The sequence below is a fragment of the Hesperophylax consimilis genome, chromosome 4 (genome assembly GCF_061612785.1).
Source record: "Hesperophylax consimilis isolate HC1 chromosome 4, BYU_Hcon_1.0, whole genome shotgun sequence".
Classification (NCBI taxonomy): Eukaryota; Metazoa; Arthropoda; class Insecta; order Trichoptera; family Limnephilidae; genus Hesperophylax; species Hesperophylax consimilis.
The window spans coordinates 31,754,733-31,777,399 of record NC_142839.1 but is presented as its reverse complement, the minus strand read 5'-3'; the positions used below and the strand labels follow the sequence as shown (position 1 = coordinate 31,777,399).

The following is a 22,667-nucleotide window of genomic DNA, read 5'->3' as shown; positions in this document are numbered from 1 at the left end:
ACAAACACCTTATATACCTTAATATAACTTTTTAAACGTAGTAAATATCAAGAACACCAAATGAAGCGTTGAGTAAATAAACTTTTGATATATTTTTTTTACCAGTCGGCAAAATAAATGGAATCTATTTACAAAAGCCGAACAATAAAATACGCTTTTTTACTAAACGATTATATTTTAAAGCAGTATAAAAACTATTTCTTTATGATAAATGTATATATTATGGTTTTTTAAAGCATTTCTGTGGGCCGAAGTTATTCGTGCAATCTAAGTTTTTTTTACATATTCGTAAATTTGAATTTATTCAAATACAGTTTTTTCAGTACACATTTCTTAAAATACATTAGTAATACGCACATTTGCACAGAAATTTTCGTATTTTGAAAACATGTTCATACATAATACATATCTACAGATAATTTCATTATTCTATGCATCTAATGGTACACATTTGTACGTCAAGGTACTCGTAAAATAGAAAAAAAATTATCTCTACATTTTTATAAAAATGTCTTGACAATGATTTTGAATGAAAATTATTAATAATTTATCAAATTAGGAAAGAGTTTAAAGTTTTCGAAACAAGGTTCTTTAATATCGACAAATATTAAACAAATTAGAAAATTATCAGGTATAAATTTTTTTAAAACTTTTTTAAGGTTATATCCATCAATTTAATATATCATTGAAGAAGAAATCTAAACGAAACATGAAACAGGACAAGACACAGAAAATAAAAAAAGATAACGGTCTCAACTAGAAATCGAACTCAGGATCTCTTGTGTTACCGGGACAGCGTCTTAACCATTTGACTACTGGGAATTAATTTATTTTTTACTGTTATTGACGTTTAATAATTAGGTCGAATGGTTAAGACGCTGGAACGCCTGGGTTCAATTCCTAGTCATATCCATCGTTATATTTTTTTTTCTTGTCTTTGTTGTTTCAAGTTTCGTTTAGTTTTGTTTGAATTATCTTCTTCACCAATGATATAAAATTATCACTCAGCATTATTTGTAATGTTTTGGTTTTTTACCAAACGTAAGATATTACCGGTTGGAAACATTTACCTAACTCATTCATCAGTGATTTTATATTTTACACTTTGTGAAACAGTACAAAGGAGGGAACATTTCAATTAAAATTACTACAGTGATTGAATACTTAATAACAATATCTGTTATTTTCATTAAATTCGATACAATACTTGTTTTCAAACTTCGTTGAACAAACTGATTATTTTAATGATTCAAACTGCAAGCAACACATTCTTATTTATCAGCTAATTACTAATGTTATGCTGTATATATTTGAGTGCTTTTTCATTAAACAAATGATGCGTGGATTATGTTTTGAATCGCTGAGCAGATTATAATATATCGAGCCCTCCATAAATCTCGTAAAACTACGCACTGAAAAAGCGAACAAAAAGTTATGGGGGCGCGGGCGGCAGTCAGTCTGTCGGCGCCAGGAGCAACCCTCACGTCCTCACGAACTTATATACCACGCCGAACACGAGCACGCTTACTAGGACCAGCACGAGGGTTGTAGTGACTTTAGCAAAGGCGTTGAGTCCCGATTCTCCCGTGTCTGGCGGACGCACGCTTTGCCCGGGCGCGGCCCTACCGCGCTTGCCCGCTAGACCCCGAGCCAGTGCTGGGAATGCCAAGCTTTGCGTGAAAGTCAATTTATGCAGCGACTCAGATAAAGAGTACGGACCTACGCTTCCCCTTGCTGCTGCTCTTAGTAAGGCGTATTCCAAGTCCAGCGCGTCAAAGAGCGAGTACCTCGCTGTCATGGTTGAACTTCTCCGTCTGTGGTCATGCTGCGGCCAGTTGTCGTGCTGGCGAGCGGGCGCGGCCACTGACGTCATGGATGAGTTTGTGGAAGAAGTAGGCGACAGGTCCCTCAGCTCGTCAGCGGAGGTGTGCGCGGTCTGGCGCAGTAGACGCGCGTGGTCTGGGTGCAGCAGGGCGCATGAGGGGCGGCGCGCGCCCACGGGGCTGCTCAAGATGCCACCGCCGCCCATGCTAGTCGTGCCGCCGGGGGAGGGTGAAGCCTGTATAAACATCACATTACTTTTAATTATAACTATAAACTAACACTGAAACAGTCTTAGGTCTGTAAAATCAAAAACTGCAAAGTGGTAACAAATATATTTTGATGTTGATTGCTTACAAAATATCAATTAATAAAACTGTGATTTTTCAGAATCTAAATGAAATGAATTTGAAAAAAAATATTGGGCAAACAAATAGTTACCCTTTTTTATAATGTATGGTAAAATATGTTAACTAATTGAACCAATAACAAGTTTTCACTTATTTTACAATGGTTAGTGAATTGAGTGACAGTGATTCCAGCGGCGAATCAGATATGAATGACGATGGAGTGAATGTAACCGAAATTAGCATGGATGAGATAGAAAGTTCGATTAAATGTATGAAGAATGGTAAGGCTGTCGGGTTTGACAATATTGCTGCTGAATATTTTAAAGGAGGTAGCCGTATAATTCTCACATGGTTGTGCAATCTTTTTAACCAATGTTTAAAGGAAGGTTATACGCCTTTAGATTGGAGAAGGGCCGTGATCATGCCATTATACAAAGGTAAAGGGTCACGTATGGAATGTGGGAATCATAGGGCTATTAGCCTGCTAAGTTCAGTTGGCAAGCTGTATGGTAGAATTTTGATTGAAAGAGTAAGAAAGGAAACAAAAGATAAAATATGGGATGTGCAAGGTGCTTTTATGAGTGGTAGGGGGTGCATGGACCAGATCTTCCCATTGCGTATGCTCACTGAAAAGTTTCTGGCAAAAAACCAGAAACTTTTCTGTGCCTTTGTAGATCTACAAAAAGCATACGACCGAGTCAACAGGAAAAAGCTATGGAAGGTGTTGTCCAAGTATGGAGTGAATACAAATCTGACTCAGGCAATTGCGTCTCTGTATGAGGGAAGCGTTGCATGTGTTAGGGTGAACGGTGATTTTACGGGGTGGTTTGATATCACAAAAGGTGTTAAACAAGGCTGCGTAATGTCACCGTGGTTATTCAATCTATACATGGATAATTGTATGCAAGAATTGAAAGAGGTGGGATTGGGTGCGAATTTGAATAATTTGAAAGTATGTTGCCTGTTGTATGCTGATGATGCGGTGCTGATTGCTAATAGTATAGAACATCTACAGTCTCTCGTGTCTAGGATGAACGAAGTATGCATGAAGAATGAGTTAATGATGAATGTAAGTAAGTCTAAAGTAATGGTGTTTGAAAGAGAGAGTACGAAAACAGTGTGCAATATAATTGTGAATGAGGAATACTTGGAGCAGGTGGATGAGTTTGTGTATTTAGGAAGTATGTTTACGAGAGATGGGAAGGCTGACAGAGATATTGAAAGAAGGGTAAATGCAGGTAATTCCGTTAATGGAGGACTGAACGCCGTTGGCGCTAACAAAAAATTGTCCAAAGAAGCGAAGTTAGCAGTCCACAACGGAGTGCTGGTACCTACTTTGATGTATGGAAGTGAGGCATGGAACTGGCAAAGAAAGGATGAAAGTAGATTGAATGCTGTTGAAATGAGATCCCTGAGGCGTATGTGTGGTAAAACCATGTTTGATCGTGTGAGGAATGTGGAGATCCGCAAAGAGTGCAAGGCTGATGTAAGCGTAATGAGTAAGATTAAGAAAGGGACGCTTAGATGGTTTGAGCATGTAGAGCGAATGAGCGAAGATAGGAGTGTAAGGAGGATATATGATGCAAATGTGAATGGTAGCAGAAGTCGGGGACGCCCGAGGAAGACATGGCACGATCAAGTGATTCAGATCTAGAGTCGGGCCATGTCAAGAGTCAGAATAATAGAAGAGTATGTATGAGACGATGTATGAATGTGAATGAGGCAAGGAGTGTGTGCCAAGACCGAGTTGTTTGGCGGTCCGTCCTCTCTGCCTACCCCTGCGGGGAAACGGCGTGATGGTTAGTTAGTTAGTTAGTTAGTTAGTTAGTGAATATAACAGAGAGAAAGTTACAATAACAAAGGGGATGGATCTAGTCTGTGGAGAAAAATCGTATTGTGTCAATGTTATTTATTTATTTAAAATTTTGGGTGTTGAGTTAAATAAGTCACTGTATGAAAAGTTAAAAAAATATATTAAGCGCGGTGAATGAATGTGTTTTGTTTTGAGTTAGTGTTGCGTTGAGGGATGTTTTGTATCAAATATTTGTAATACATTCAAATTGTTCAAATAAAATCGATACGAATCAAAATAATTACTCACTAATGAGAACTAAATCTTGTTAATAATAATTTTCGAGGTTGGTAGAGATTACTATTTCCTTTACATAACTCTCAGATTACTAGGGTTACGACATTAAGCTTCCGGAATGATTTTCCGGGAAGGATAATTAGTTGTTACAAATAATGAATGTATCAAGCTTTCTACTACAACTACATCGACAACCATATATATATATATATATATATATATATATATATATATATATATATATATATATTTAAAAGGAATATATGCATAACTTTGTATACACCACTATTTCATCAAATAGGATCGACAAAACTAATTAATTTTCTTTGTACGTTTATCCTGACGAAGAAATAATTGGTTTTGAAATATGTACACGAAGATTCTTATTTTATTAAAATTAAAATGATGCCATAAAGTGAATTTGCCAATACTGAAAGGATTAAATGAAACTGGTTATGTGTGAAGAAGGGAACATTTTTTTACACGATTTATGTTGAGTTTGACTTTTCAGCTGTTTAATACTATTTAAATTTGCAGTGGGTTTTTAATTAGATCCATTTTAAATTAGTTTTTCTTTTGATGAGTGAATGTATGAATAAAGCGGAATATTTTGAATCGGAATTTGAAAAAAGCCCACTTCCGGATGAGCTGAAACTCGGCAGATAGCCTCGTTGTCGATTATAAAATGATAAGTAGCAATCACGCATACGCATGCTAACATATACGCATTTATTTAAATTGGATGACATTACAACAGTTAATATACGAAATAAATATCGGTCCTACCCAATTGGGATTTGGCTTCGTTGTTAGCGTTGTGGACTCCAGTCCTTGGAGAGGTAGGTTCAATCTTTGGTCAAACCAAAAAAAATCTTTCAAATTGGCTGCTAGCCGTCTCAAGAGATGATAAGGTCGAACATTGAAAATAAATGTAATGTGGAAAAAAAACTTTTCTGAGGGTTTATTTTTGAGAAAATGTTTTAATTACTAAGTAAACAATAGTACAAGCCAAGGTTTAACATTTCGTTTGTAATAATAAGTCTAATGTCTTATAGCGAAGATAATAATAGCGATTCTCAAACGAAAATTTGAAAGAAATATCAGAAAAAATACGGACGCATCTGAGATTTGAACCCAGGACTTTCGTCTTGCCGGGTTGGTGTTCTAACCACTACGCTAATTTGTCCCTATTTCCTTCGGTCATATTTAACTGTATCTTACTTCGAATAAGAACTACCGGCATCACCTTCATTTTCTTAATGCATATTTTATTGGCTGCTACCTTTATGTATGGTTGCAAAATTAAACTCGAACTAAGTGCAATCTAAATAGTGTCTTGGGTAAATAAATGCTATTTTAATTTTAATATGCGACATCTATTGACGAATCTGCTGTTAAGTTGTTAAATACGACATTTTAGTTTGCTCAATAAATTTGCAGCTTCATGCCAAGTAACGGTGGTTTGAGGAAACAAACTTGCTGCAGTATTTATTGAGACGAAGCCCAGATATCTAGCTCTATGAAATTTTCAGCTTGCTCAGAAATATAAGCCAGAAACTTGCGCCCATAAATAGTGCGCTACGCTAAACAGTGAAATCTCCGCGGAGAGAGTGCATCGCAAATGATTCCCCCTGTCTGCATGAATAAGGATGATTAATTAGAGATCATAGTGTTTAAAATTGAGAATCACTTCTCGATATAAAACATGGCAAAAGTTTCCCCTAGCCATAATATAATTAATTACATTTTCATAATGATAAAAGTTACCAAACAAAATTTCGAAAAAATAAGCCTCCAAAAAACTTATGTTACTTTAGGTTTTGTTAAATAGGCGAGATTTTTAAGCCAAACAAAAATACATCACAGCCTGAATGCCCGCAAGCGTAGATATGTTTTAAGATTTTTGGCATTTTACCAAAACTATGGCGCTGTTGAAAACCAAGTTGCCATGTTTATCAACATTATTCTTTCTAATTCAATCAAAAAACTCTTCCGAGGGTTTATGGCGTATAAAGCCTAGGCAGTGTTATCTTCTGAATGTTGATCAATAGTCTTAGAAAGCTCTGAAAAAGTCATTTGGTATCCCTACAACTTTGTTTACTTCTGAAACAATTACGAGTCTGCTGATAATGTATGAGTTTTAGAAATAATAATATTTCACTAAGTATGCTGACTACATAGACTTTTGTTAGAAGTTTTGTTACGGTTTCACTGGATTGGAAGATGTGATAAAGACGGTTGCCTCGCTGTGCCTTTCACAGGCATTATTATACTTCGTCATTTTTATTACTTTAATGAAAAAATATGTATACACCATAGCTTTTAACGTCTTTAGAATATAATGTGCTAATGGAAAAGCTTGGGAAGATCACTTTGTGTTATAATATTGCTGTAATAATTCTTATAAAAGCACATTAAAAAACACTAAAATAACGACGGGTCATGAGTGAAATATACACAAGAGTATGATATAATAAGGAACTGTGCTAACTGTATCTTCTATTTGCCTGGATATATTTACAAGTTCAACTTTTTGGTAAACTTTAGGTCCTACAGGTTGAAAAAACTTGAAAAAAATCTTAAAAGATTTAAAGTATCTGAACTATCCTCAACGCGAAGTATAAGACTTAAAACAACAAGGAATATGATGCAAAATAACAGCTGCACAACAACATTACGAATACCAAGGCCCTAAGTTATTTAACGATTTACGCGATGTAATAAAAAGAAAGAAAACTTTTCCAAATATAAAAAAAAAAGTTATTACGTTTTTATCCATAACCTATAGACTAATATTTTACCAATGATTTCAGATATATTCTTTTTCTATTTATTTTGATATTCTGTTCCTATTTTGTTATATTGTATGTATGTATTTTCACTGATTCATTTAATGTCCGATATTTATAATATTTTAGATACTTACTGGAATTTTTTTGTAACCAGATATATATTTTTGCTTTTAAGAAATTATTACATTGTAGCTTTATTATTTATAAGTATAAGACTCATTCCACATTTAGACTCGAGAATATTTTTTTTAATAACTGCATAATAAAATGTGTTACTCCAAAATGTTATGTAACATATTATTTATGTGCGCCTTTACTTTATAACTTAAATAAAACAATTTAAAAAAAAATTATATCTACGAGTATATATTATGAAATCATTGGGGAGGCTAAAAGCTGGCGTTTCAAGCGGTGGCTGAAAACTTCGTAATCCTAAAACAATTTCCACACCACAAAATTTCACACAAAAATACGATCTTCGTTGGGTCATAAATCGTCCTGAATAATAGCAGCAAGATAGAAGGAAATTCCGGTCAAAAATAGGTTAACGGTGCATTCTAGAAAGTATGTGATTTTGTGACATGTTGGCAATAAGAATTTCTACTGTATTGGATGCCTTAAGTAAATCGGCATTCTTCTTCTTCTTCTTTCGTATGGTGGGGTGGCCAGAGGGGGACATCTAGATCTGTGAGCTATTCTAGGGCCTCAGGCGTCGCCATGTGAACCTCATCAATCCCGCCGGGGAATGAATGGAGCAGGCATTCGCTGACCACATGTTCGGTGGTCTGCATCGCACCATATGCTCACATCGCCGACTCTTTAAGGCCCCATTTGCGCATCATATGGGCATAGCGGCTATGGGAGCAGGTTTTGCGAGGCAATGAGAACCCAGGCTGTCTCTCGGTGGGGTCCTGTATGAGGTAGGCATTTCCCACGTTGACCTTTTGCCACTAAAAATTTTCTGTCAGTGAGTATTTTGAATAGGAAATCCACCTTTGATCGAGAGATTCCCTCAATATTCAGTGACAATATTATTAATTGTTCCCAGATATTTATCGATTCTCCTTGGCCGGGAGACCTACGGGTCTTCGGCCCCTTAAATCAATTCAATTTCAGTGCCGGCAACCCGGGCGTTTATTTATTATTAGTTATGTACAATAGTAAGTACAATATGTAAATAGCGACATAGTTTGTAGTTGGAGGCCCACTTAATTTGCTATCCGCTTCACTCACTGCACTACCTACACGCGCTATCAGTATTTAAATAATATCAAAGTGTATTAGAGATTCCATTGCAATTAAGTACATCGCTAGAATGGAATGAATGCACAATCAAAAGGCAGGCTAAACGCAGAAAATATTGTGGTTTATATATTTAGAACATTATGCCACGATGAATGGCAATGTGATGCACGAGAAAGAAAAACTTCTTATCGATAATTTGTAACTGTTATTTCATCGGAAGCTATCCGCGAAATTGTATAATATTTGTGTTTTAATATCAAAAATTAATAAATCATGTATTTTCACATGCCTCGAAAACCCCACACAAAAATAATTATCTTCCATTTTAGACTGAACGTTGAAACAAAAGAGTATTATCCGTTTGTTCATATGCCACACTGTTTGCCAGGTTTTAAAAACGATTCAATTCAATAAGCTGATTTATTCTTTATCGTTATCGCAATACTTTTGTACGGCATAAGCCCGATATATTAGTCAGTCCGTGTTCTAGCTATGTGCGACATTCCTCGCTCAAATTTGTTAGCTCGATTTAGTGGGCTAAATCGGCCGCTTAAGCCTCGATAAGCCGCAGAATAGTTTCATTTTTAGACGCCGAGGCGCAAGAACTAAAAAATATCGAATCCGACGTCCACATACTTCCATCTCTCCGAAATTTACAGTATGGACGATCTTAATATTTTAATCGAGCGGTGAGGGATGTTGATGTTTTTAATTGGTAAGCTATCTAAAATAGACAAATTGTCTGGTAAGGTTGTTTATTATCAGAGAAATTTTTCAACGTTAGGACAGTTTGTTTTGTTTGCAAAGCAAACACCATTGAAAATTAGTGCATAATATCACCATGCTGATTAAAGGGAAAACTTTAATAAAAAAATCAAGTGGTAAATTAAACCCGCCTAAAACATTTGAGATTTTGAAAGATCCGCGATCTCGCAATGACGTTAGACAGCATAGATATACCTCTCACGTAGACAGTAATTTGAATTTACAAATAAAAAAATTAATTACATCATAATTTAACATATTACATAGTGAAAAGAAAAAAAGATTACATGATGTATTAGGTATAGGGATTTTGGAGAAGTGTTTGTAATATATTTTTGGAAGAGTTCTCTTTTCCATCTTGTTTGGTCTTTACCATTAAAGGCTTGCAAACGCTCGGTCGAACTGAGAACATCAAGATGTTCTTGTAGATACACAGGTTTTTAACCTCAAAACTTTGCCTTATAATTTATAAGTAATATTTTATAAGTAAGTTGATGATATAGACTAGCAAATCGAGTTCTAGAGTTCATTGTACCAGAATAACGCAAGACTGACACACAAACCAAATTAGAATTTTTGATTTGAGAATTTCCAGTTTTCAAAGAAGAACGATTATTTTTACCTGTATTGAATCTATTCCTGAATCGTTGTGCAAGTGCTGGTCTGAATGATGCCCGTGAGGTGATAGTAGCGTGGGTATAGTCATCGTGAGGTGCGGTGGCGCCGAGCTGACCTTCGGCGATCCCGGGGGCACGGCTCTGTGCGGTGACACTGGCGACATGACCTTGTGCGGCGTGACGGGCGACAGCACCAGGTGCGGGGAGCTCCGGTTCAGGGTCAGCTGGGGCGAGGTCCGGCCGAGGGTCAGGTGCGGGGCGGTGCGCGCCAGGGTGAGCTGAGCGGAGCCGGGCGCGAGGGTCAGCTGCGGGGAGCCGGGCACGATGGTCAGCTCGGGCGGCTCCTGGCCCGAGCAGCGCCGCTCAGGGGGGAAGATGAAGCTCTGGCCGTCTCCCTCGCCGCGGGGACTCTGGCGGGGTGAGTCTTGGGAAGGCCATACCTGGTAGGAAGAAAACGTGAAATAATCCAATAAATATTTGTATATGCCCGGAGAAAACTTACTGAAATAAAATACTGTTAATTTATTAAACATCTTGTCAGATTCCTGTTGAAACGGGACTGCAGGCTAAGGAGTGAATTGACTGAGTTCCTAAAAAAATACGAGTTAAAAGTGAGGATTTTATGAGGTATTTTATTTCATCCAACTCGGTCAGCTGTTTTTTATAAGATTTGAAATGTGAGGGTGGCCATTTTGTTATCCGAACACGAGCATTACTCTCAAAAGTAAAGCTTCAATTACACTGCACAATTTCTGTTTAAAAAACTGTGTAAGGAAATTTCTCTTAGATTATGATGAGAATAACCACTCCAAAGCGTCGCAGTAACAGCGTGGAACGCGGTGTATATATTACTATACAATATAATATTTGAATACAGATATTTTGTTCTTCTCAAATGTTTTCAAACCCAATCTAATCAATTATTTGATGAAACACTTTAATAATTGCTAAAATGCACAGGACATTTCCCTCATCTTTGTTTACATTTTACTTACAACATACGACCGATCCTACGAGAGCTCCACTATAACATAATTCTGTTTGTCTTACAAGCGTCGTTCATAACAAAAGGGAGAAATTACAACGGAGATCTTAGCGGTACGCCTCATCATGACGTCATACAGCCCATACAGGGCAACACAAAGGTAAAATACGCCCGAACATTATAGTGTCTGTAGCAGCGGCAACGAGTTGGCGGGATGCGACACAAGATATTTAAAAAAAACCAGAAGATTATATAACATGCTTTGTTGTTTATTGAAGTTCCCAGCGTTGACCGGGCTTTACAAAGAGTTTTTCGAAATCAGATGCAAACAGTAATTTTCATCTTATTTTGAACGTCAAGATCTCAAAATTTAATCAAGAAGTATCAAAATTCTGCGTTAAGGGGTTTTAAAACGGGGTGAGACTGGTTTATCGTAATTAAATATGTAGACCTATATTCCTCCCGTTTTGAAAGTCAAATGTGCAAAAGTCCAACATTCTTTGAATAAAACTGTAGATTTGAATGAAAAACATAGCCACGTCGCACGCCACAGACACACTTCTTTATACAGGGTATTAAGGACAGAGATGTGCAAAATGGGTACCCAAAACCATTTGAAATGCAAAATACCTATTTTCAAAATGCATTGAAAATGCTAAATGGTTTCTCAGGTAAAACAATTAAAATAATTATAGATTTTTTAAACAATTTTGTCATTTAATAATGGACATCAATGTAGAACAAACATATTACATGATGGTAAATCCAAAAACACCACGACTACAGATTATGAAACCACAAAACATTTGCGCGGGACTAATGTTGCCAACGTAAAAACATAGAAACTGCTATCTAACATTTAATATTACAGCTTCATAGCTCCATGTTCAGTATTTTTTGTAATGGTATCACTCAATTGCCAGGGCTCCTACCAGGGAGCAACTTGACAAAGGTAAATTATCTCTCATAGCGAGGTTGAGGACCGACTGATATTTGGGGCTTATGTAAAAAAATGAGTGGAGATAGTAGGAAGAATGTTGCAAAAAAGCATTTAAAATGGAAAATACATTGAGAAAAGCATTTAAAATGCAAAATGCAAAATGGTTTTTTGAAAAGCATTTAAAATGCAAAATGCAAAATGGTTTTTAGAAAAGCATTTAAAATGCAAAATGTGAAATACCCATTTTTCATTTCCATATGAAATTGATTTATTTGAAATATAGCACATCTCTGATTAAGGGGCGTACTGGCTTACTTTAACCAGTGATTCCTGACATCGCTTGGAGTAAATTTTGGTCTCCGGTGACTTTTTTACAAATACAAACAAAAAATTTCTTCCACGTGTCATCACTGATCACTCAGCTAAGTAACTACCCAACATCTCACCGACTCTAACTGTCCAAAACCAACTGAATTTTAAGGTATTTTAAACAAACCAAAAGTGTTTCTACTTTTAAATACAAAATAATTTTAGTAATCACTGGTTAAATTATGTCAAGTAGTTCCTTAACACCCTTTATATATTGATTATCAAGACATTTGACCCTACCGCTGGGAGCTCCGTTCTAAACTTAAAGGTAAATATCTTAAAGGTAATACTAAAAAAACATAGACTGACTGATACAGACCAAATATTCAACAGCTGTGACGTACGAGATATGCGCCAATTATACATTAAAACACTACTAAACTACATTTTTGACAAAAAAAATAAATTTCAACATACACAAAATAACACCAACAGACCAGTTAGACAAGCGTACAAAGAAAATATAAAAACTCCGACAGTAAATTCAAGCTTTGGACAAAGACACTACCAATACCATGCTATAAAAGCTTTCAACTAAAACTTGAAATTAAAATTGAGGAAAATAAAACTAAATTCACACACAAAATTACAAAATGGATTAAAGAACAAAAAAGACAATATTACCAAAATGTCAAAGCATAAAATAAAAATAAAACCTACACGTAACACACGAAACCAATATAAACACACATCACTCACAAACACACAAGATTATATATTAAATGTATTATTTTATCTCATATTGTATGATTGTATTTAGATTACATTTTAATATTATAAAATGAAGGCCTCAGCACGGGCAAGCCACCCAGTGAGGCCAACATTACTGGAAAACTTTGAAATAAAAAAAATATTGTACCAAATAAAAAAAATGAAAACTCTTATTCTATCGCACGCATCGTTAATGAGTCAGAGGAAGATATTGTAACAATGCTCTTAGCGGTACATCTCGAATTCATGACGTACAGTCCGCCCACAAGTTACCTGTAGCAGCGGCAACGAGCAAGCGGGGTGAGAGGCAGGAGATGGTTCCCCCTTCTCGTCCCCGTCGCGGTCCGTTTCTACCGAGGAGTTGCCTCCGCTAGGGGTGCGCACGGCGGCCCAAAGCCGTTTCAGCCCGGCCTCTTTACGCTTCTCAGATTTCTGAAAAAAAAGGAAATATTTAAGGAATATTCTAATTTAAGTGCAGTGTTAGGAATCAAGCAATGAAAATACAAGAAAAACTTTATGTTAATTTATATCGTGTTATTATTTCTTTCACAAGTATCTAATTATATATTTTTTAATGTATTTAATTAAGTAAATAAAATCACTTGTATTAATTTATGAAGTAAAGTGAATTTTTTGAAACTATCTGAAAGATGAAAAATATTTGATCTCATCTCAAGATTGGACTGCCCTGACGCTACAAATTTTATGTCATTAAATCTACCACCGAAGCATACTATATTGAATATATTTTATGATAACAATAAATTCGTGTTTAATTCTGTTTTTGAGAGAATACATAGACTTGGCAATGAATCAATAGATCATTTTTTCATTTTAAATTTTGACACATTTAAAGCCAAATTAGTTCAGTACTTTTTAGTAAATGTAAAAAACGATTTATCATAATTTATGCATATGCTTAAGCAGCGTAAGTATTCACAACATACGTTTAATTGAATTTAATTTCAAGGGTTCTTTAAAGTTTGTGCGATAATAACTTAACAAGTATTTTGTATTTCGTGGTTTATTATTATTATTTTTTAAATTTATGTTAAGTAGTTATTTTCAATTCAATTTATAATGCAATGTAAAGACCCAATAGGATTAATTAATAACTAAATACATTTTTAGTTTAATCCAGCAGGACTGGGAGGGTAGTGCAATCCCAGTCAAGCCAGCAAATTACGAATTTGAATTCTTTCTTAAGTATCTTACAAATTAAGTTAGTTAATTTTATCACATGAGTCTTATTAAGGAGGTTTTATTTTTATCTAATTAATCAATTACTTAATTCTGTTATCGTTTAAGCACTCAATTTCGTTCATAAGTAGGTATCTTTTTACGTAAATTATTTCATGAGTACCTTAGTAATTAAGTTATTAATTTCTTACATAAGCGTTTTACTGATGTTATTTTCTATAAATATATTTGTTGGTAATTCTTTTAATGATGTATTGAAACAATATTTATTACAATTAGTACAATTATTGTACCATTTTGAAGATAGCTATAATAAGGTGAAACCGGTAACCGTCAAAAAATAAAATACGTGGAAAAAAGTACAAAATTGTTTCTAGATGTCATTATAATAAAATTCCACCACAAATTGTCATTGGTATCAAAATTAGAAGTAGGTAATTCTTTCTCAGGAATAATAAAAACTTTCATGTTATTTATAAACTAGGTTTATACTCTGAGAACACTATTTGTAGGATATTTTTAAAGAGAGGAATTCAGATCGTTAATACCCATATTACAGGAGGGAAGAAACACAATCATTGGTGAAGAGATATTAGGCACTGGCTAGTCATATTTCCTAATCATTCACCCATACTAAATGAAGGTACAATGACTAAAGTACCTTAGAGCAGTGTTCCGCAAACTTTTTATGTTCACGGTACACCTAACTAATCAAGAAATTTTAACGGTACACCAAAGAAAAAAAAAACAAGGTAAATTTTGGATAGGATTGGCTAGGCTTATTACGAATAACGGCGAACTTTGAGGTTAAACTACGAAAGCTGCATGACATCATAATGAAAAAAACATCTCAGGTTTTGAATGGTTTGTTTGGCAAAGCAGGGTTTGTCTAGCCGGGTTTGTGTAATTATGATTGATATTTATCACATAACAGTGACAGAATGACCGCGAACTGTCACCGAATCGGTTCGAGAAGTGAATTTTAATTTTACGCAATTGATGATATAATAAAATGCATCTTTTTCCACCGCCACCAAGCCAAAAAGTTTCCTTTTATAGTAATTACGGAATATCTAAAGTTTTTTTCTAAAAATTATTCGTTATAAGCGTGGCCACTCCGAACCAAAATTTACCAAAAAGAATATTTTATTAATATTTATTATTAAAATCAATATAACATGAAAAGATGTTTAATGCGAAATGTAAGCCTGTTTCACTGAACACAGACGATCAACATTTGGAACAATCGTTGATAACGCTGCTCGCATCTCTTCGTCGATCGTCCTCAGGCGTTCTCTTTTTTTTTGACTTTATCGTGAGAGTTGAAAACCCCAATTCGCATAAATAGGTCGTGGCAAATGGTAATAGAATTGCAATAGCTCGCTTTGACAGCAGTGAATACTCATTATTTACGTGGAGCCAAAAATGTGCTAACTCTGTTTCAGAAAATTTTAATTTTAGTGTCCGATCAGTTTTAAGCTCCATGAATTCGTAATGTTATGTTGTCACGCGCATGCACCCCGATAGCTCGTGCGCAATCACGTGATAATGAAGCAATAGCACCCCACTTATGTAGTGTAGCACACGTGATAATGTAGCGTAGCGGCGTAGCACACGGCCACTTCGCAGCGATCGAGTCCCACCCACGCCACCTCCCGCCGCCGCGCCGCACAGAAAAGTAAAGACCGATTTACAGAGCACTTTGTGAGAAGTGACGCGGGACTCGCGGCACACTTACAAATGGCCACGGCACACCAGTGTGCCGCGGAGCACACTTTGCGGAACACTGCCTTAGAGCACAAATGATAAATACAGAACAGACAAAGCATAATCAACATGACATTCAATGACATCAATTCACACGGGTGAATCTATCGTACGAGTTTTCCACTGTCCAGATTTTGGTCCAGCTGAATTGTTGGAATCATAACATTAAAAATTCTACAATGTTTGATTCCAAAGTCTCTTTTGCTTGTTTTCCCCCTATGTTCATCAGACCAGCAAACATCGCATCAAGAACCAGTCAACTTGTTTATTCTACCATCGCATCGTATTGTATTTAGAATAACCTTATTTGTGTGCTATTCTGTACCTCACAAGGACGAACTTTGCATCAGAACTCAACGTTCATCTTAACCAGGGAAACACATCGGCTAACAAAACAAATATCAATATAAGTTTTAGGCCGTTTTTTTTAATTGGCTGGAATCGTTTAAAAGTCTTATATTAAAGAGTTTAAAAGTTTTAAAAAAGTCAACACCTGATTTTAACGACTTTAATTGTTTAAATACAATCGACATATTTCGTAAGCAATGCTCACTACTTCAGGGTTTAATTAAAACTAATTTACAAATATAAACTTAAGGCACCATAGTAAGCACAAGAATATGGTTTGACAGGGATATATTATGTAAATGAGAATATTAGAGGCAGCCAGCTAATAATAAAATAACGATAATAATTAAGTGAAAATTACATAAAAATATTTAATAAAACACGACTTGTTTAAAATAGAGTAAAAAACTCACGACGAATGCCCAAGTGGCATTTAAAGATACGTTGTGATTTTTTCAAAATTATGACAAATTAAATAACAGAAAAAATTGGGTTTCTTATAATTTTCGGACCTTCCGATTTTTTCTGCAATGGGATTTCACATAATTTCCGTTTCGGCTCTGCAAATATATGGAAATTATGTTAAAAATAACATATATCTTTTATAAACTTAAAAGCATAAAGTGTTCAAGAAAAATGTGTTATAAATCGGTAGAAATTCGGAAAGCGTCTTTAAGATGTAGTGGGAGTAAGATGTGTAGGAGGTAGAAGGACGAGGGTAATAGAGAGTACCTAATTTAATTATCTTTTTTTTAATGGGTTTATTTTCACAAATACTAATAATAGTTTTTCGGAATATTTTGACATTATTATAATTTACGGCGTAGTTTTCAAACCGAGAAAAATAACGGAAAAGTAAAGTGATTTGTCTTCGTCATCCTTCGCGTAGGTGCTTATGCAACAGCCACGGAAAAAGGAACTTTGGGTCTTATACATAAATCTTCTACTTCCAAGGCGATTGAACTAAACACGAAGCTTTTGTTGTTCACGTGGCCTTACAAATTGTATCCAATTTTCTGGGGTTTCTATATGGGAACTAATTTCTCATCAGTACCAACCGACAACGTCGGGTTTCTGAATATACTCGTACCATGTACAAAGCCCGTACTTATGTCGGTACATAAATATGGTTAAAAGGATTGAGCTAATTGTAATTCATATTGCATTTCTACTGCAATACACATTATTTAATTACAAAATATTACATTATATTTTTCCCGAACATAACATTTTTAAACCACATAATCGAAAAAGGCCCAATAAAAATAATAATGTATTTACTTTTACAATTTTTTATTTATTTTTAGAATTGAATTTTATTTTCAAGTTAATTTGTTTTTTTACCAAATATTTTTTTACTTAAAAAAGTTTTATTTATAAAAAAGTTCTGATATGTAATTATTATTATGCAAAACAGCTGTTTATACATCCGTAAGCATATAAAATGGTACAATTCTGTATTGAATTTGAAATATGAGGTCGACAATAGTAAAGATCCCAATGGCGGAGTTGGTTGAGGTCTTGTTCCGGTAAGACAAAGATCCTGGTGTCGATTCCCAGTTGAGACAATTATCTTTAATTTTTTCTGCGTCTTATCACGTTTCATTCTTTGCTTAAATACATATGTATATCTTCTTCTTCAATTATGAAAAAGTGTTATTTACTAATTGTATCAAACCAGCAGAAATTTCCAGAGCTGGTTTTTCACGCTACGACTCTACGACTCCATTATACTACGACTTATGTATTTGACAGGATCATTATTTATATATTTTACGATAGTTTTTTTAATGTAGGTAACTATGTGTTTTATGAAACTGTTTTGAAATGAAGTATTCTTAGTAAGTTTGTTTGTCTCGGGTATTAAGGATTTTTTGTGAATATGGTTTTAAATTTAGCTGTTGATTTTTTATGTAAATGTAGCGGCAGTTCGAAGATTATATAGCTTAAAGGGGTTTACATAGTTTAGCTAGCTGAAATTTAAAATTTCTGTGTCATTTTATCTCCTGTACAGAAAAAAGTTCATTTTCCCTTGGTTTAAAAGTGGTTTTATAACACCCTGGTAAAATAAATTAAATAATTGCTATGATAATAGAAAACGTATATGAAATCAGCTTTACAATTAATTTATTTATTAATCTCGAGTCACATCACATCGTTGAGTGCGTTAATAACTTACAAGAATAAATATAAAAATTAAATCCAAATTCAAAGAAATTTAAGCATGGATCTCACGTGTCTTAGTTGTGTCTATTATAAATAAAGAAGAATTATATCGTCTGACTAAAAAATTCATCCGATAAACACGTTTTTAAATATTGAAAAAAGTCAACGAAATGACAAAACTTGGTTCTTTGTTGATAAAATTTGTATATATACATGTGTACTTCTGAATTTAATAGAATTATTTTTATATCTGTCCTGATGATGGTACGGAAATACCGAAATGTCACAAAGTGTTTACTTCTTTAAAAAAAATTAAAAAAGGATTGGTAGCGGCAGACATATTTTCAGATATCCTTTGTGCTTAATTTTTTCTTGTTGGTAATCTTATATTGGTCAAATTGTTTTATATTTCTCGTCTCGTGACCTTGTATCCCGTGATTGCAATTTTTTTCAATTGCTTAAACACCATCCCTGTATTTTAAAATGTATACCCATAATCTAACACATAGTTTTTTTATTTTTTTTTTTATGTGACACCTCACAAGAGTGTCCCTGCCTGTGCAGTGCACAGACAGGGGAACTATGTCACCACCCGGTTGGGCGGCGTTGTGAGGCGGAGTAAGGTAGGGGCTGTAGGAAGGGATTTGTTAATGCGGGCCTTGAAGAGGCTCGGATTATAGGAGGGAGGAAAAACAGATGCCGGTAGCTCGTTCCACATACGAGCCGACTTACACAAAAACGAGTCGTAAAAACGGCCCGTTCTCATGAAGCCAACGTCAACCGTGAACGGGTGTTCAGTTCGTGTCCGTCGAGTTTCGCGCACGTGCACCGGTGCATCAGGAATCAATGCTGCTAGCTCCTTGGAGCAGGCTCCATTGAAATACCTGTAGAACAGACACAGCATGCCTACATTGCGTCTATGCATCAGAGAAGGCAATCGGTCTGTTAACAACGGATTGTCAATCAGACGGATCGCTCTCCTTTGCACAGATTCAAGCAGGTTTATCAAGTATTTTGGGGCACCAGCCCAAAGGTGGCTCCCAAATTCAATAGTTGGGCGGACTTGAGACTTGTACAGGGTCAGCAGCTGGTCACTGTTGAAGAATCTCCTAGCCCTGTACAAGACGCCCAACTTTTTGGAGGCCTGATTTACTCGGGCTTCTATGGATCCCCGATACTTGAGCTGGTCTGATATAGTAACTCCAAGCATTTCAATGGAGTCTTTATTGGGGAGAGTGCTCCCATCAAATTGCACCAGACAGTCATTGATCTCCCTCTTTGCCGAAATCAGACACGCTTGGGTTTTTGAGACGTTGAAACTGACCAAGTTGGCCTTACCCCAGGCACGAACCATCTCTAGGTGGTGGTCAATTTTTCGCTTCAAAACTTCCCGAGCTGTTCGGACATCATAGGTGGAAGGGGGCCTGTCAAAAAGATAACCCTCGTGAACGGTGCTGTCATCAGCGTAGCAGTGAATTGGTGCACATTCAACGAGATCGTTGATGTGCAATAAAAACAGCGTCGGAGACAGCACAGATCCTTGTGGCACCCCCGCATTGATTTGGTGCGGTGAGGAAGAACAGCCGTCAACCACGGTTTGAATTGTTCTTCCCCTCAGAAAGTCTGCAATCCAACTATGCAGGGTTGGGTGGATCCCATACGATGGTAATTTCCCGATAAGCGCCCGGTGCCAGACTCTGTCAAAGGCTTTGGAGATATCCAACCCAACGGTTTGGGTTTCACCAAAACGTTCCATGTACCGCCCCCAAATATGCGTTACATATCCGAGTAGATCGCCACACGATCGATTTCGACGAAATCCATATTGCCGATCGCTTAGGATATTGTTATTCTCGAGATATGTGAGCAATTTGTTGTTAACCACCCTTTCTAATACCTTCGAGAGTATGGAAGTGATGGCTATGGGGCGGTAGTTAGAAGGGTCGGAACGGTCCCCTTTTTTTGGGATTGGGTGGACGATTGCCTTTTTCCAAAGATCTGGCACCTTTCCACCTTTGAGAGAGAGCCTAAATAATTTCGCGAGCACTGGAGTCATTTCTGCAGAACACCTCTTGAGGACCAAGGCAGGTATTCCGTCCGGCCCACTGGCTTTGTCGACTTTCAGCTCGTTCAAGACTCGGAGAACCTCTCTGTTCCGGATCTTCGGTTCCTCCATTTGAAAACCGCAGTGCGGAATGGAAGGGGGAGTCTCTCCGTTATCTTGAAGAGTTGAGTTTTCCGCGAAAATTTTGCCTAATAATTCAGCTTTCTCGCGGGCCGAGTTAGCCAGCCGACCATCAGGCTTGGTCAGAGGTGGGAAAGTGGTTCTGCAGAAATTTCTTCCGATCGAGCTAGCGAGTGACCAGAAAGCACGGCTACCAGTGGGGCAGTCAGCCAGCTTTTTCGCAATTCTCTGGTCGTGATCGCTCTTAGCTCTATTTAGAACTCTCTTACAATTCCTTGCCCGTTTTCGGTATTCCGAAAGGTTATTCATGGAGCTAATCTTCCGGAGTGCATTAAAAGCCGTATTTTTGAGTCTGACAGCTTCAGCACAGCGATGGTCAAACCACGGTTTTGTGCCTGCTCCAGAGGATTTGACGGAGAAGGGAATGTAGCAATCCATTGAGGGAATGTAGCAATCCATAGTTTGCTAAACTTTTATCAAACTCAGATCCTTTAACAGGCCTCTCGTATATGATAATACGTAGGTAAAGGGGAGATGAAGATGAAAATAGCATAAGGATAAATAATGAAATACACAATCCATCCGTAAAGGCACCAACTCTAATAAAGCAATACAGCTTCTAACAAAATGATTCTGCGACACAAATTCATAACACCATTAGAAGGATGTTATTTAATAAGCAGTAAACACTGTAAGCAGTTCTTCTTTAATAATTGCATGAAAAAATGCAATGAACTGATTTTGTTGTTGAATTTTTGTAAAAAAAATCTATATGCAAATTTTGTAATAAAAGTTTCCAAAATTTTAATATTTTATCATTTAATAACACTTCTGAAGAAAAATCGACAGAATTTCCCTCGAGGAAAGGTGTAAATTTTCCGCCTAGAATTTATAATATTAACTGATTTAATGTGAAAGGTATTATGAATTATTTGGTTGACATTTTCCAATGTGTCAGTTACCCTCAATATTGATATTTTTTCGATAAAAATATCAACCTTCCTATGGATGGGCTGTTATGAGAGTTATAAGGGTAGACATTTAAGAGTTTTGTAAATTTCATACATTTAACACACACAATACAGAAAATAACACGACAAAGACCTTTTCAAACATTCGCAGAGACATCCTTCAGAAAATTGTATAAGTCGTGATTATTTGAGATGCCTTAATATTTCGACTAGGTATTCAGCTTTCACATTGATATTGTGACACATTAAAACATGAATAATGTTTGCGGTTTGTGCTATTCCCTACTTTAATAATATTTCTAAGAAAACACACCAAAAATAGATTTGTTAAAATGATATAACTTGTACTTGTATTTTTTTTACACTAGAAATAATATCACTAGATAATATATTCAATTTGGGAGGCGGGTTTGGATACCGCCGCCCCCCGCCATTTATTGGATAACCAATACCCCTGCCATAGGTCAACCCAAGTGGTTTGCTACGTTTTGTAACTTAGCAGGAGTATCCTGGGTCATGGAGTTGTCTTGGTTTTAGCGGCGAATGCTTTTTGCCCACCTGCTGCGTGGTGGGTCAGATCGGGAGACTGGTTGAGGGAGACCCATTCACCACTCTAACTGGACTCTCTGTACCCATCACCTTGCACGGCAGTAGGAGGGATGGATTTAACCCACCCTTCTCCTTCCCAGAACTTCCTATTTCTCTGAAAATACTCTCCACACGTCATCCCCAAAGATGACATAAGCCCTGAGGGATTTTTTCCTTTCACATGGCTTCCTGCGTGGAGCTTATGTAAAATATATATATATATATATATATAGACACTAGATATAAATTAACGCGTAAAATAATGTTTTACCTGTATTTACCTCTATTGTCTTTATTAATTCAACACTATGCCTGTATTATTATTTGTAATAATATGCATGTTTAATTTTACATTCATTATCCTCAAAACGAAGTCGTAGACTACTTGCTAGAACACGGCGCAAGCTGCGCGAAGCAAGGAGGGAAATAAAAAAAAATATAACAAAAAAAATATGTATATACATATAACAAAATGTAAATATACATGTCCCTGGAGATGGTTACACTTAGTAAGGAAAATATATTGTGTATTTCAATAAACGCCGATTTGTCGGCAATGAAATCGAAAAATGGAATTTGTCGGTACTGAAATCGAAGAAATGAATTTGTTGGCACTGAAATCGAAAAACTGAATTTGTCAGTATTAAAATAGAAGAACTGAATTTGTCGGTACTGAAATCAAAAGACTGAATTTGTCGGTATTAAAATAGAAGAACTGAATTTGTCGGTACTGAAATCAAAAGACTGAATTTGTCGGT

The 22,667-nt window shown here is 36.0% G+C and overlaps 1 protein-coding gene across 1 annotated transcript in view; it reads right to left on the bottom strand.

Moving 5' to 3' along the window:
- Positions 1-485: 485 nt before the first annotated feature.
- LOC149424542 (uncharacterized) overlaps positions 486-22,667 on the bottom strand; it is a 277,456-nt gene continuing 255,274 nt past the window's right edge. Inside the window, exons 3-5 of the mRNA XM_089631074.1 lie at positions 12,958-13,116; positions 9,685-10,119; positions 486-2,059 (exon numbers count right to left, since the gene is read on the bottom strand). Of these exons, the coding sequence (XP_089487200.1) occupies positions 1,481-2,059; positions 9,685-10,119; positions 12,958-13,116 (1,173 nt within the window). The 3' untranslated portion in view covers positions 486-1,480. The remainder of the gene's footprint in view (positions 2,060-9,684; positions 10,120-12,957; positions 13,117-22,667) is intronic.